General features: G+C 44.6%; 1 protein-coding gene across 1 annotated transcript in view; it reads left to right on the forward strand.

Annotated features, from left to right (window-relative positions):
- The first annotated feature begins 749 nt into the window (after window positions 1-749).
- LOC126204013 (sarcoplasmic calcium-binding protein) overlaps window positions 750-16,453 on the forward strand; it is a 186,685-nt gene continuing 170,981 nt past the window's right edge. Inside the window, exon 1 of the mRNA XM_049938442.1 lies at window positions 750-863. Within this exon, the coding sequence (XP_049794399.1) occupies window positions 750-863 (114 nt within the window). The remainder of the gene's footprint in view (window positions 864-16,453) is intronic.

Raw genomic sequence — 16,453 nt, forward strand, 5'->3', positions numbered from 1 at the left:
CACAACGTGTGTGTGTTTGTGATGTTTCTTGCTCACATTTCGTGGAACGTCCATTGGTGGAAGGAAGCCCTTTATAATGTTCATTCTGTAATCGATCAACGTAATTTTATTTCCTGAGTGTTTGTTGTACAGATATAGAGAATTGAAAACTAGCATGTCACTGACATGAAAGAATAGTTTTTTCGGCCAGCGGATAGTCTTTAGTTCACATAAATAATACGATAACATCTGATCTTGTTTATCAGTCCCAGATATACACGCATTCAGCCGGCCAGAGTGGCCTAGCGGTTCTAGGCACTACAGTCTGGAACCGCGCGAAAGCTACGGTCGCAGGTTCGAATCCTGCCTCGGGCATGGATGTGTGTGATGTCCTTAGGTTAGTTAGGTTTAAGTAGTTCTAAGTTCTAGGGGACTGATGACCTCAGAAGTTAAGTCCCATAGTGCTCAGAGCCATTTGAAAAAGAATGTAACGTGTATCGTATACTCATGCCCCTGTGATCTGGGCTGACGCGTTTGATTCGTTTGCCCCCCAATCATAAGACGACACTGTACTGCTTCCCTCCCCCTTCCGCCGGTTCCCACCACGCGGCGTGTTGATCGCGCATGCGCACTGGTGGCTGCGGCGGGGTTGGTAGCTTAGCCGGCGCGGGTCCGCTGGCCGGGCTTCATTCCAGCGTTGCGTCCCGACCCAGACGCTACAGGTATCGCGCGTGTTAGGTGTGGTGGTGAACTCGTGACTCCCTGCAACAATGGCTTCCTTCCTGGTGAGGTCCGGCGTCCGGGCGGTGTTGGAGGCGGCGGCGTCGGCGGGCGTCGTGACGCCCAGGCGTCTGGTGGCGGAGCAGCAGCGCCTCTTCAGCAAGGTAAGTCTGCAGTCATTTACTTTGCGACGCGTATTTTGTACCCGGGCGATTGCTGCCTTTCAGAAAGAGAGTGTGAGTAAACAGGTTTTTCAGGGACCGTTACTCGTTACAGTTTCCAACATGTTTTCAATTACGGCCCTACCTTCAAACACAAAAAAAGGCAGTACAAAAAATTTGACATGAAACCACACAGATCTTTGTTTTCTATGTAGGCACGTATTTTGAACTTCTCTGTGCATCATAGATATTTGTCCTCTTGCAGCGTACTCTGTGTGTTCTTTACAAGTTTGTAAACAGATAGCCACAGCGAATGGAAGAAACTCAATACGACACAAGAATACAGCAATTTCTGATTAACAGAGTAGACCAGAATACTTGCCAAGATAAAACCATGTATTTTCATGTTAAATGTTTTTATATTACCTTTTTTTGCCTGATGATGGGATCGTACTTCGAAATATGTCGCAATATTAAATAAGTAGCTTAGCGCCCGGTGTTTCGCTCACGCAGACTGTGCGGTATGCACAGATTTGCTTTTTTTTTTCTTTTTTTTTTTAATCGAATTTTTATGTTGTTTACAAACTGCAACACCTTTTAAACTTTACACGCTAATGAAAGCCATAGTACAAGGGTCTTTTCCGAATGAATTTCTGACCAAAAAGCAGTTCTGGTAGGTGGAGTCCAAGGTTTTCGTTGATCATGTCTTTTGCGTTCTTGTCGTGATATTTCCATAGAAACTTTCAACCCCTAACGCAGATTTCTTTATATCCAACCAAGAAGTCAAATACCAATTCACTTTCGTAAAATCCTTCTTAAACAACGCCTACAGTCCAAGATCAACACTCTCTCCAAGGTTCAAGACTGTCTTGAACGGTTTGGGCTGGGCCTTGATGAGTCAGTCAATCAGTCAGGACATTGCCGTATATAAGCAAGTTAACAACATTGTGATTGATAGCGGCTCTCAATATCCTGCCACACCATCGCCTTGTGTCTCTTCTAGTACGGTATGTGTCAGTATTATAGCAGTCGGGCAACAGTAGCTCCGTTTCAATAAACGTGCGACTAGATTCCTCTTCACTTTCGGCTACGACTGACTTGTCATCAGTGTGCAAAGGCGGCCACACACGTGACTGCAAGTCTGACAAACGTGCACGAGCAAGCATTCTTGACTGTCTGTGCCGCAATTTTGTGCATTATGTAGGACTTGCTTGACGCTTCATCGACTTTAAATCATGCAAGCTCGTGCAAGCGTATTAAATACGTAGCAAAAGTTAGTTCTAATGCAACCTTCCTAGCGATCCTATTTCGAGAAACTTGAAGCAAATCAAGGTGGACAAGTTTATTCGAGTATACGAAAACTAGCCCTCCTTCAACAGCCGGCCAGAGTGGCCGAGCGGTTCTAGGCGCTTCAGTCTGGGACCGCGCGGACCGCTGCGGTCGCAGGTTCGAATCCTGCCTCGGGCATGGATGTGTGTGATGTCCTTAGGTTAGTTGGGTTTAAGTAGTTCTAAGTTCTACGGGACTGGTGACAGCTGTTAAGTCCCATATTGCTCAGAGCCATTTGAACCATTTAAACCTCCTTCACAACATGAAATCGAAAGGCTATCACGGCAATTCAAAGAGGAGCGTTGCATATGCTAAAATTTTCACAAAATACCATCCATTCTTAAAGAAACTTGTCATTATTAAACCGATAAATTCTCCTGGAATCGATTGCAGTACGGGAAAAATTGAAGGACGAGCGAAAGTACTCAAATCAACAATCGCGTATTACAGATGTGTATAGATGAAAACACCCAAAGGCAATGGGACGGAAATCGCGAGATTTGATGTACATATACAGACAAAGAAATGATGACAGTTTCGGAAAAACTGGATAATTTATTCAAAAGAAGGAAATTAAGCAAGTCAGTAACGTGTTGATCCACCTCTGGTCCTTACGCAAGCAGTTATTCGTCTTGCCATTGATTGATAGAGTAGTTGGATGTCGTTCTGAGGGATATAGTGCCAGATTCTGTCCAGTAGGGCACGTTAGATCGCCAGAATCCCGAGATGGCTGGAGGGCGTTGCCCGTAATACTCCAAAGGTTCTCTGTTGGGAAGAGATCCGCTTGCCTAGCTGGCCAAGGTAGAGTTTGGCAAGCACGAAGAGAAGTAGTAGAAACTCTCGCCGTGTGGGGGCGGCCATTATCTTGCTGAAATGTAAGCCCAGGGTGCCTTGCCGCGGAGGGCATCAAAACGGGGCTGTAAAGGCGCCGCGGATGCCAAGCAAAGAGGTCCCACTATGAAAAGAAATGGCACCCCAAACCATCATTCCTGGCTGTAGGTCCGTATGGTGGCCGACGGTCAGGTTGGTGTCCCGCTGTCCAGGGTCTCGATAAATGTCTTCAACCTGGAATCTTATTGAGTGTAGTAGAATTGTCCTCTGTGACGAGTCCTGCTTCGAAATGGCGAAACGTGTCTGGAGATGCCCCGAACAGCAGTGGGATGTCAGCCTAACTGTCGCCACCAGTACGGCCCGACAACAGGGAGTAATGGTCTTGGGTGCTATTTCTTTTCAGGCCTCCTTCGGTTATCATCCACGACGCCCCTACAGCATATCGGTATGGCGACGATATTCTACGCCCTGGTTTGTTGTCCTTCGTGGCAAGCCGTCCTGGGCTTACATTTCAACAAGATAATGCCCGGCCGCACATGGTCAAAGCTTCTACTGCTTGTCTTCGTGTTCTCCAAATCCTACTTTGGGCAGTAATTTCATCTGATCTCTCCCCAGTTGAGAACGTTTGGAGCATTCTGGGCAGGGCCTCCAACCATCACGGGATATTCACAATCTCATGTGCCTATTGGACAGAATTTGGCACGATTGAATAATAGCTTTCATAAGGGCCAGAGGTGAACCAACGCGTTACTGAGTTGCTCAGTTTTTGAAGCTCTTAGTCTTGGATAAATCATCCCGTTTTTGTGAAATTGTAATCATATGTTTGTTGTACATGTAAATCACATCTAAGGATATCCATTCCATTCTTTAATTCCTTCGTCGTGCGTTGCTCTTTTATTATTTGGTGTCATGATAGAGATTGTTCTGTTTACCCCGAAATAACCATAACAGTCATGTGGATACATCTTGAAAGCAGACTCTTTGTTTTCTCTTCTTCTATTCTTTTTTTTTTTTTTTTCGTACCGGAAAGGGAAAACCAGCCGAAACTAGCAAATCAAAAGGGTTCAAATGGCTCTGAGCACTATGGGACTTAACATCTATGGTCATAAGTCCCCTAGAACTTAGAACTACTTAAACCTAACTAATCTAAGGACAGCACACAACACCCAGTCATCACGAGGCAGAGAAAATCCCTAGCCCCGCCGGGAATCGAACCCGGGCGCGGGAAGCGAGAAGACTACCGCACGACCACGAGCTGCGGACTAGCCAATCATCTTCCTTCGAGCTCTACGTATTGCTAGCACAGGTTGATATTTGAGCGAGCTTGCTTGGACTGTGTAGAAGAGAAGGGTATTCGTGCATGCTCGCACAAAACTCTTAACAATACCTGCTTGTCAAGTTTGCAGTTATCTGTCTGGCCACCTTAACACACCATTTGCTGTAAACCTCTGTCGGCTCGTGCTGGACGCAGTTGTAAAAGCCAACGGGTCCTGATCAGAAGCGGCTTCAACTGAATTCTATTAGTCAGAAATGGAATGGGCCATTGAAAGTGTTTGAATTCTGCCCATCACTCTGGTTGGGTCGAAGGCCTAAATGTTGAACAATTTCGTGGAGCGGTTATAGAGCTCGCGAAATCAGTGTGTCGGCGGGGGACGTGTTTTAGCCGAATATTTCAGGTGTCAGGGGAAGGCGACCGTGCTCGCCGAGTTATTTCTTGCACTAAGCAAGGAGTGAGAGGTTTTCATCGAAGATAATGAATCATAAGCGTTTCCTTGGACATTTGAGGGTTTTTCTCGCGAGGCACGGAAGGAAGGGTTCAAGTGACCCGTTATTATGCTAGCGCTTGCGGCTGCGAGACGTCGAACCCTAATCTTGCTCCCTTTCTTTGAGCACACAAGGAGCGTCGAAGCTGTTAGAGAGCCAAAGCGCAGCGCTGCCGCCTGTAAACAATGCTTGTCTACTCGGTGACAGATAATACTTGCTGAGGCGAACGTCCGCTGGCTCCTATAAACACACTGCTGGGTGGCCGCTGCACTCACTTCCTGCATCGGAACCGTTGGCCGGTTGGGGGGGGGGGGGTGCAGTCCCAGCAGCAGTTACGGGCCTTGTCCGCTGTCAGCGGGGGACAGGGGGACAGGGGTGGCCAAGGAAGGGGACCGCAGGACTCAGCCTGGCCAGATGGCTTATTGTTAGACAAAGACCCTGTGGCGGCGGTCAGAGAGCGGCTGTCCGACGGAGCTCCCTCCACACTGTTAAGCAATCAGGTTCATTCGAGTAAAGCCGTCGGCACACGGACCGTGCTGTCGAACGTTAACGTTGAGCGTGCCAAGTTCAACGTGCTGCTGAACGCTCAGGAACGATGCGACTTGTGCATACGGTACGTGCGCCCCAACGTGGTATACGCGATCGCAACGCACTCCAGCGGTAGTTGAGGGATGTTTCTAGTTTGTAAATCACACTGTTTACTCAACAGGCGTGCCTAAAATTCCCATGCTAGCTCTATTAAAACGCACATTTACTCCATCGTCCACGAAAAGGAAAGTATCATGTCCAGTCAATAAGGACACAGGCTTATAAAAGTTCCATTACAAACAGTGCATTGCAAAATTGGAATACTTCTCCGCATAAGATAAACATTATTTTATCATTCCCACATTTTAGTGAAACCCCAAGGTCAGTCTTGCTTGATCACTGTTCCTACCCAGTAGCAGAATCTTTGCAACATGTGAATTACGAAGCGTAAAAGAAAAAGGAGCAAAATATCTTTATGTAAGTTGCACAAGCTGTCCTCTAGATTAAGCCAATCAAACAAAGTCACCCCTCAAAAAAGGTGAACTTATTATTTACATAACATCAAATATTATAGTATATATTTATATTAACCTAATATTAAAGTATCAGAACCCAATAAAAACGCCAATGTTAGGGGGGGGGGGGGGGGGGATTGGTAGCGTCAAGAGGCGAACCACCGCCTCAACTAACAGCTGAGTACAGGACAGTGACTCTACTCATTACGGTAAACCAACATCAAACTGTATGCGTCTAATCATATTGTGTTACGCCTTGCTGAAAACCTTAATCGTAGATATGTTACTAATTGAAATTTAATTATAACAAATTGTACCAAGAACAATACGTTTTGGGTGCATCTTCAGTTTGCGCTGCCTTCAAATAGCCTACTCTCAATACGCAAGGTACAGTAATTCTTTTGCCACGAATATGATGTTGCTCATTATTTTATTGGAACGAATCACACAGTTAACAATGGGTTTTCCAGTGATTCTCAATTTGCTGGTGCTCAGAAACGGCATATATACATACACCTATAGGCTTGAAATGAATGCCAATATGGCACCTCACAACTATGTACTGAAGGGAGACGGCGTGCTTGTGGCGTGGATGGCGCTGTGCTCTCTCATTGGTCAACGCTCAGACACACGCTCAGAATATCTGACATGCCAGATATTGCTCTGCACGTTCGGAAAGACTCCCGAACGTGCTGTTCCACTCTATGACGTCAGAAACTCGGCACGCTCAACGTTCGGATGCACGGTCCGTGTGCCGACGGCTTAAGGCTATCGAAGCCGAATGGAATCGTTTTCAAACTGACTCTATTGCACATGCGCAGAACTCTTACTCGGAAGCATGATTTGCGCGTTTCGTTGCCTGACCACCTGTAGCATTAGTTGAACCTCTGGTCTCTTCGCTTTGCTCAAATGTTTCTGATGTAAATAATGAAACAGTGCACCGGGTACGTATTTTTTTTTTTTTTTTTTTCATACTTGGCACTACGCGTTTCGAGAATTTATTCTCGTTGTCAAGTGAAAATATTTACGTAAGTATGTTGTGTGGTCTTTGTGTGGCCGAAATACTAAATGTCTTTTTCCAAAGCTGTTTCACAGAGGAAGACTGCACTTTAGTTCCTTCTCTAGATCGTCGCACAGATGACAAAGTGGTAGATATCGAAATACATGACAGAGGGATAGAAAAACAATTAAAATCGCTCAAAAGAGGAAAGGCCGCTGGACCTGATGGGATACCAGTTCGATTTTACACAGAGTACGCGAAGGAACTTGCCCCCCTTCTTGCAGGGGTGGACCGTAGGTCTCTAGAAGAGCGTAGCGTTCCAAACGATTGGAAAAGGGTACAGGTCATCCCCGTTTTCAAGAAGGGACATCGAACCATCGAACACATGTGCAGAACTATAGACCTATATCTCAAATGTCGATCAGTTGTAGAATTTTGGAACACGTATTATGTTCGAGTATTATGACCTTTCTGGAGACTATAAATCTACTCTGTAGGAATCAGCATGGCTTTCGAAAAAGGCTTTCGTGTGAAACCCAGCTCGCGCTATTCGTCCACGAGACTCAGAGGGCCATAGACACGGGTTCCCAGGTAGATACCGTGTCTCTTGACTCCCGCAAGGCGTTTGATACAGTTCCCCACAGTCGTTTAATGAACAAAGTAAGAGCATATGGACTATCAGACCAATTGTGCGACTGGATTGAAGAGTTCCTAGATAACAGAACGCAGCATGTCATTCTCAATGGAGAGAAGTCTTCTGAAGCAAGAGTGTTTTCAGGTGTGCCGCAGGGGAGTGTCGTAGGACCGTTGCTATTCACTATATATATAAATGACCTTGTGGATAACGTCGGAAGTTCACTGAGGCTTTTTGCGGATGATACTGTAGTGTATTAAGAGGTTGTAACAATCGAAAATTGTACTGAAATGCAGGAGGATCTGCAACGAATAGACGCATGGTACAGGAAAGGGCAATTGAGTCTCAGTGTAGACAAGTGTGATGTGCTGCGAATACATAGAAGAAAGATCCTTTATCATTTAGCTACAGTACAGCAGGTCGCAACTGGAAGAGTTAATTCCATAAACTATCTGGGAGTAGGCATTAGGAGTGATTTAAAATGGAATGGCCATATAAAATTAATCGTCGGTAAAGCAGATGGCAAACTGAGATTCATTGGAAGAATCCTAAGGAAATGCAGTCCGAAAACAAAGGAGGAAGGTTACAGTACACTTGTTTGCCCGCAGCTTGAATACTGCTCACCGGCGTGGGATCCGTAGCAGATAGGGTTGATAGAAGAGATAGGGAAGATCCAACGGAGAGCAGCGCGCTTCGTCACAGGATCATTTAGTAATCGCGAAAGCGGTACAGAGATGATAGATAAACTCCAGTGGAAGACTCTGCAAGAGAGACGCTCAGTAGCTCGGTACGGGCTTTTGTTGAAGTTTCTAGAACATACATTCACCGAGGGGTCAAGCAGTATATTGCTCCCTCCTACGTATATCTCGCGAAGAGACCATAAGGATAAAATCAGAGAGATTAGAGCTCACACAGAGGCATACCGACAATCTTTCTTTCCACGAACAATACGAGACTGGAACAGAAGGGAGAACCAATAGAGGTACTCAAGGTACCCTCCGCCACAGACCGTGAGGTGGCTTGCAGAGTGTGGATGTAGATGTGTTGTGCCTCTCTGGCGCTGTATTGTGTTTTTGAGGTTAATGTACAGTACTGTGCCTACTACATTATGCAGAACACACAAACACAAGCGCGCGCGCACACACACACACACACACACTCACACACTGTGAAATTTCACAAACAGCAAGAATGGTGGGCTGCGTGTGTCTTGTTTTCTGCATAATGGAGAAGACAAAGTATCTTATAACCATAAAAAGACGGCTACAGCACAAGACAGGCAGCACGACACAAAAATACTAATGTAAATATTTGATCATGATGATGAGAAATTCTCGAATTGCGTCGTGCGAAACATGAAAAAATACGTAAGTGGTGCAGTGTTGCATTACCACATTTAAAGAGTGAATGACAGTTGCAGTCTTAACAAAAAACATCTAATACACTACTGACCATTAAAACAGCTACACCAAGAAGAAATCCAGATGATAAGCGGGTCTTCATTGGACAAATATATTATACTAGAACTGACATGTGATTACATTTTCACGCAATTTGGGTGCACAGATCCTGAGAAATCAGTACCAAGAAACAACCACCGCTGGCCGGAATAACGGCCTTGATACGCCTGGGCATTGAGTCAAACAGAACTTGGATGGAGTGTACAAGTACAGCTGCCAATGCAGCTTCAACACGATACCACAGTTCATCACGAGTAGCGACTGGCGTATTGTGACGTGCCAGTTCCTCAGCCACCATTGACCAGACGTTTTCAATTGGTGAGATATCTGGAGAATGTGCTGGCCAGGGCAGCAGGCAAACATTTTCTGTATCCAGAAAGGCCCGTACAGGACCTACAACATGCAGTCGTGCATTATCCCGCTGAAATGTAGGGTTTCGCAGGGATCGAATGAAGGGTAGAGCCACGGGTCGTAACACGTCTGAAATGTAACGTCCACTGTTCAAAGTGCCGTCAATGCGAACGAGAGGTGACCGAGACGTGTAACCAATGGCACCCCATACCATCACGCCGGGTGATACGCCAGTATGGCGATGACGAATACACGCTTCCAACGTGCGTTCACCGCGAAGTCGCCAAACACGGATGTGACCATTATGCATATGACGTTTTGCCATTCGTGCACCCAGGTTCGTCGTTGAATACACCATCGCAGGCGCTCCTGTCTGTGATGCAGCGTCAAGGGTAACCGCAGCCATGGTCTCCGAGCTGATAGTCCATGCTGCTGCAAACGTCGTCGAACTGTTCGTGTAGATGGTTGTTGTCTTGTAAACGTCCCCATCTGTTGACTCAGGGATCGAGACGTGGCTGCACGATCCGTTACAGCCATGCGGATAAGGTGCTTGTCATCTCGACTGCTAGTGATACGAGGCCGTTGGGATCCAGCACGGCGTTCCGTATTACCCTCCTGAACCCACCGATTACGTATTCTGCTAACAGTCATTGGATCTCGACCAACGCGAGCAGCAATGTCGCGATACGATAAACCGCAATCGCTATAGGCTACGATCCGACCTTTATCAAAGTCGGAAACGTGATGGTACGCATTTCTCCTTCTTACACGAGGCATCACAACAACGTTTCACCAGGCAACGCCGGTCAACTGCTGTTTGTGTATGAGAAATCGGTTGGAAACTTTCCTCATGTCCGCAAGTTATAGGTGTCGCCACCGGCACCAACCTTGTGTGAATGCTCTGAAAAACTAATCATTTGCATTTCACAGCATCTTCCTCCTGTCGGTTAAATTTCGCGTCTGTAGCACGTCATCTTCGTGGTGTAGCAATTTTAATGGCCAGTAGTGTTTGATAAATCAAATTGAATGAAACGGTCCTTTTTCCCACATGTGGTCAGCATTTCTTGGAGAACCAGTGATAGAAAATGTTGACTGAAGACGTTCGTAATTACTCGTGACACCGCTTTCCTCATCAACATCCTGTTTTCTTTGACATATTTTGATTATATGTATATGATCATAAAATTTGATCAGCTTATCTCATTTATTACCAATTAGTACCAATATTAACAAACAATAATTTAGTAAATATCCAAACGTTACAAATGCCGGATATTATGTAATTTGAAGAAAAATTATCGTTGGTTTAATTGGTGGGGAGTGGCCGCAGTGTACCCACTGATTAAGAATTTGGTATGCAGCTTAATTCTACTAATATACAGGGTGAGTCAAGAGGAAAGGTACAAGCTTTGAGGTGCGATAGTATTAGTGATTCTGGACAAAAAACTTCATGTGGACATATGCCTATTGCGAATGGTTTCCGAGATAAAACACGTTTAATATCACTTTCATAAGCTTTTCTTTAATAACTCGAAAACCGCACGTGTCTCAGAACGCAATTAAATTAAATTTGCTACATTTAATTTGCCGAAGAGACCACGAGAATACTGAAAATCTCGCGCGACGCGAGTGCGCCGTAGCTTAGGTGCTTTTTGTAGGCCAGTTAGAGGTAGTTTTCCGACTTGATAGACCACAAGCGTCCTGTATCAAAATGTTCGTCTCAGCTTCCTCTATATTACTGCAGTACCTTGTAAACAATGACAATGAATAATGCAGAAAATAAATAGAAATGTACATTAAAAGTGTTCTATCTCGGAAACCATTCGGAATAGGGCTTTATCCACACCAACCTTTATGCTCAGAATCACTAATGCTATCACCTGTCAAAACACGTACCTTTCCTCCTGATTCACCCTGTACGTGTATCAATCAGCATAGCATGCTTATTTCTCTGAGCGTCACCTCTCCTGTAAAGGGAGCCAACTTAATGTGCGAGTGTCATTTATAGCAATGAGTGTAGTATGTGCCCCCCAATTATCGGCTATTCTGATTGTATCCTTATATGGAAGAGAGAAAATTAAAAGATAGTAAGATCCTTTTGATTGTGACACCCCAGGCTTTAAGCGAGAAATCCGGGTTCGAGACCCGGTCCAGCATAAATTTTCACTGACGTCATTCCATTCTTCATTTGATGGTTGTCCGTACTGTGAATACATGTAATGTTTCATAACGACTGTAGTCGCACTGCCTGTTCCTTTGGACAAGCTCGCTCGTCGAAAGGAACACTGCATCGTAATCAGAATAACACAGGCACTGCAATATCGCAGTACGTGTAGGTTTACTGACGAAGATAGCCGGCCGCGGTGGCCGTGCGGTTCTGGCGCTGCAGTCGGGAACCGCGGGGCTGCTACGGTCGCAGGTTCGAATCCTGCCTCGGGCATGGGTGTGTGTGATGTCCTTAGGTTAGTTAGGTTTAAGTGGTTCTAAGTTCTAGGGGACTTATGACCTAAGATGTTGAGTCCCATAGTGCTCAGAGCCATTTGAACCATTTGAACTGACGAAGAGTTAGCCGATGTGTACCTGGTTTATGGCTTCACCAAATCCAATGCAAGCATGGCATGACGACACTTTGATGAGCTTTCCCCACAGCGACGGCAACTACATCACACTTCTTTTGCACCAGTTTTCTCATTGCTTTCTGTTTAGTGTTGTACGTTTTGGTAATTGCATACTTTTTGTTGGTCGCTGATTGATTCGGGAGAGGGGACCAAACAGCGCGGTCTCCGTCCAAACGGAGAAGAATGGGGAAGGAAGTCGGCCGTCCTCTTTGGAACGAACCTTCCCGGCATTTGCCTGAAGCGGTTTAGGGAAATCACGGAAAACCTGAATCGGATGGTCGGACGCGGGATTGAACCGTGTCCTCCCGAACGCGAGTCCAGTGTGCTAACCACTGCACCATCTCGCTCGGTGAGACTGCTCTGCACATGCGCGCGCTGATCTCTTTGGAGCAGGCTTATTAAAGGCGTTGGAGCAGGCTTATTAAAGGCGTTGGAGCCAGTCACAAGAATTTCCTGTGATCAGTCGAAACTAGTTGCAACCGTCCATTGGCCGCAGCTCGATTAGTTTTCTCCCAATCACAAACCACGGAAACTGGGAGAATGCCTGCGTCGAAAGTATTCGCGTGGATGCAACAGTATCTCGAACGAACCTGATCGTCACACGGGACAAGGCAGCTAACATTGACGTGGACGCGGACGGGAAATCCAGCGTCTCGTGTCATGAATCGTGTTGGTTAACCCTCTCACGGGCGGATTTTTTGTAGCAATTCAATGAAGATAATTTTTTTGCTATCCTCTTAGAATTGTGATCACTGACTATATTTATTTTTTGATAATTTTCTTGTGATTTAGGTCTAAAAACTGTGGTTGTACATCCATCACCCTGGTACTTTTGTGGGGTATTAAAAATATGGTGGTAAATGGATTCTCCACTTTCTGTGAGCTGCCATGTGTTGCCACTATACGCAAAACAATAATGAAAAGTGTGTTCTGTTTTTATTTTATATTTTCTTTTACTTTATTGTAAAAAATACATGTTGCCGATATTAAAATTCACTTTCTACAACGTGAAAAGAATCCTAGAAACTTTATCATGCAATAAAGGTAAGAGCTGATACATGTCACAATAATGTATATTGCATAAGCGAAGCAGTGTGTCCCGACAACAGTAGCGATCCTACAACAAACAGAAACTGATTGTTGTATCAGTTTTCATACACCAGGTGAAGTATACTACCACAAGATTTCAGGCATAGACAAAGGTGGTAAGAAGTACCCCTAAGTTGGTGGTAAGTACGCTTCGCAAAGACCACAAATGACAGATTAATTTTGTGGTAAGCATACTTCCGAAGCCCCTTCCGGAAACTACTTTGCTGGTAACCATACTTTCCTAGAACCATTAAAACATTTTTTTGGAGGGATACATACTTCCCACAGTCCTGAAGGCTATATTTCACAGCAAACAGAAAGAATGTACGGCGGACTGCCACTAGATGCCAAGAGCATACAGAAGCGGTAACACATGTCCCGTAAACGTTGTAAAGAATGCATGTAGTGAGAAGTGCAGTATATCCCCCAGGGCCAGCGAAAGCGTTAACCTGCTTTGCCATTGTAGTGCTATCCAGCGGCAGCCGTCGGCTGTATCTGGCTCGCAAATCACACATATTGTTTATCTGTTACACAACGGACACGCGTAAAATTTCTACGTCAACTCTATTAAAACGCACATTTCCTCGCATGTCCACACGCTGGTTATGTTGTTCCGTAGTATACATAACGGAAAACTTCAATATCCATCAACGTCTTATAAGACACAAAGGAAAGTTGTCTGCATCGACAGTGAGGACGTGAGCTTATAGTACAGCACAGCATCGGACAAGCTCACTCGCGAGAGAGAGGTCTCAAACTTAGCTCCCGCCGTGATTTCTCAAAGTTTGAGGCTTTATTATGAGAAACTTACAATAACTTTTCGATGCAAAGTACTGACCATCATTGGCCACTACTTTCTTCTGTCATGCGAGTAGCATACGAATCCTGCGAGAGAAGAACTGAGCGTCTTTTGAGGAGATCCATGAATAGATCCAATTTTGCACTCGTTCGAACAACCGGAAGTGGTGGTCAGTCAGGTCGTGTGTTATTGATCGAAAAACGTGGTAGTCAGAGTAATGTCTGGAGAATACGACGGGTGGGGTAAGACGTACCATTTTTTGACGAGTTTTCTGACCTGCCGTCGAGCACCGTCAGGCTGCAAAATCACCTATCGCTGGAGTGTGGCCCTTTGTCTTTTCAGTGGTCGGCTGAAACGCATCAGTTGCTTTCGATAGCGATCTCGTGTGATTTATGGAATATTCCGTCGGTCGTTGGAGGAACATAGACATATTAAAACTTGAATAAACAGTATTAATGTTCCACTATAATAATTATTTAATTGTTCATTATAAACCGGCTTTATGCTTCATAGGCTATCGTCAGACAATTTAATACTAAACAGATAGTCCACACAACTTCAGCGTGAGCTTATCATCTCCTGTAATTGTTTCCATCGGATTCACTAGCTTTGGAAACTTTCTCTTTCCCACAGCATTTTCTGAGCCTCAGTCGCAGATTTCTTCATGTTAACCCTTAACTACTATCGACTGTCTCTCAGACCGCTACTAATTTTTGTGTCGAGACATTTCCCACACCCCTTCAAAGCCAAATGGACTCTTCCATGTACCTTCCTATTGGCTGTCAAGCTACACGTGCCAGCATTCTTGCTGCTCTTTGTTTCGTAATTATTAGCCTTCAGAGGTCTCACAGACGTACCATAGTGTTTGCGTACCGCGTTTTTATTGCATGCTACGTTTCTCCGTGGCGGGGAAAGCTGGGCCTTCTGTGCAACGTGTGTTATGTTAGACAGATGTCTTCACTTGCAAGATGAGCCTCAGACACTGAAAGAAGAATTCGAAAATCGAAAAACGTGCACCTTTTGCCCTCCTCGTCTGAAGAGGAAAAAACAAGGTATCCATGTCAACAGCGTGGTGTTACGATTTGTTTGGAGTGTTCCAGGAAGGTCTGCGTGAAGTGTTTGCAGGTGGAAATTGACTAAAATATGACTCAGTGGCACATGAGAACAAGTATTTAGTTTTTACTTGTAATTTTAGAAGTAAAATGGTGGCAAAGTTTCTCCATTCGTTGACTTATGGAGTGAAATATTTGCTCTACGTCGCAAAGTGAGTCGTAAACCGAAAGCTGACTTCGCACACAATTTATCGTAAGTCATGTCGGATTTTTCCACCTAGTTATATTGCCTATTTGTAATATAATACCTCTGATGAAAATCTGTATGTGAGTAGAGAGCTAACTATTTGCTGTTATTTTCGTAACTCATAAAATAAAAATACACTCCAGTTTTCGCTTTGTTTTAATTGTCGAAGTGTTTAAAATACCGCAGTGTTTAAAAAAAATCAAATTTCTACAAAAGCCACCTCTAAGGAGTGTAATGAATGACTGGAAGACAAGAAACTATATATTCAGCAAAATTCTGGTTTGATATATAAAATAGAAAAATGCGGTCTGTGAGACCCCTCCATAGTAATTGTGTTCCTGTGAATGAACATAGTAGTTAAGGGTTTAAGCAGAAAATTAAAATTTCCGCCAACGACAAGAATTTGGCTCGTAAATTGACAAAATCAATCGACAATAACTTTACGATGCAATCACAAATCGACTAATTTTTCGTGGCGCTTTGTTTGCAAATATTTGTACTAATTTAATAAGGAAGTCCCACACATTCTAGAAAACGTAGGGGCGAAAAAATATTCGACAGAGCAAAACGAGAAACCTTTCCCATTGCTTCATAGCTCGGCATCTCGACCAACTACGCTGAACTTCTACATAACGATTTTGCAATTTAGGTTACGATGTTTTGGAGGCTTTAATCGACGATATGTTATTAACTGGCATTTGATCATAAATCGTACGAAGAACGACGCAGCAACAGGAAGGCGTAGTGTGGCACAAGCGAAAGTTGGTAGGCCTGACTCTACATCTGAAACATGACGTCTATTCAGATTTTGCGCCAGTCGCGTAAGAGTAGCGCTAGTAGTGCCGCCATGAGGATGTAAACCATGTTTGATTTAAATACACGCTCGAAGGGTGAGTTGATCTTACTCAAGAATGCCTTTAAGGCAACAAAGATGCCTTTACGAACACCTCACTGAGTTGAATAAGGTCGTGTAATAGGGCTACGAGAAGCTGGAAGTTCCTCCTACGATAGGGTCATTGCAAATTTTGGCGATATACGTCTGAGTAAATTAGCTTACCACGCCTATTTTCATTCTCTGCTTTCCTATGGCATCATATTCTGGGGTAACTCATCATTGAGTAAAAGAGTGTTCATTGCACAAAAGCGTATAGTCAGAATAATTGCTGGAGCTCATCCAAGATCATCCTGCAGACACTTATTTAAAGAGCTAGAAATCTTCACTGTAGCCTCACAAAACTCCTGGAAATTGAAATAAGAACACCGTGAATTCATTGTCCCAGGAAGGGGAAACTTTATTGACACATTCCAGGGGTCAGATACATCACATGATCACACTGACAGAACCACAGGCACATAGACACAGGCAACAGAGCATG

This window comes from Schistocerca nitens, chromosome 9, assembly GCF_023898315.1.
Source record: "Schistocerca nitens isolate TAMUIC-IGC-003100 chromosome 9, iqSchNite1.1, whole genome shotgun sequence".
NCBI lineage: Eukaryota > Metazoa > Arthropoda > Insecta > Orthoptera > Acrididae > Schistocerca > Schistocerca nitens.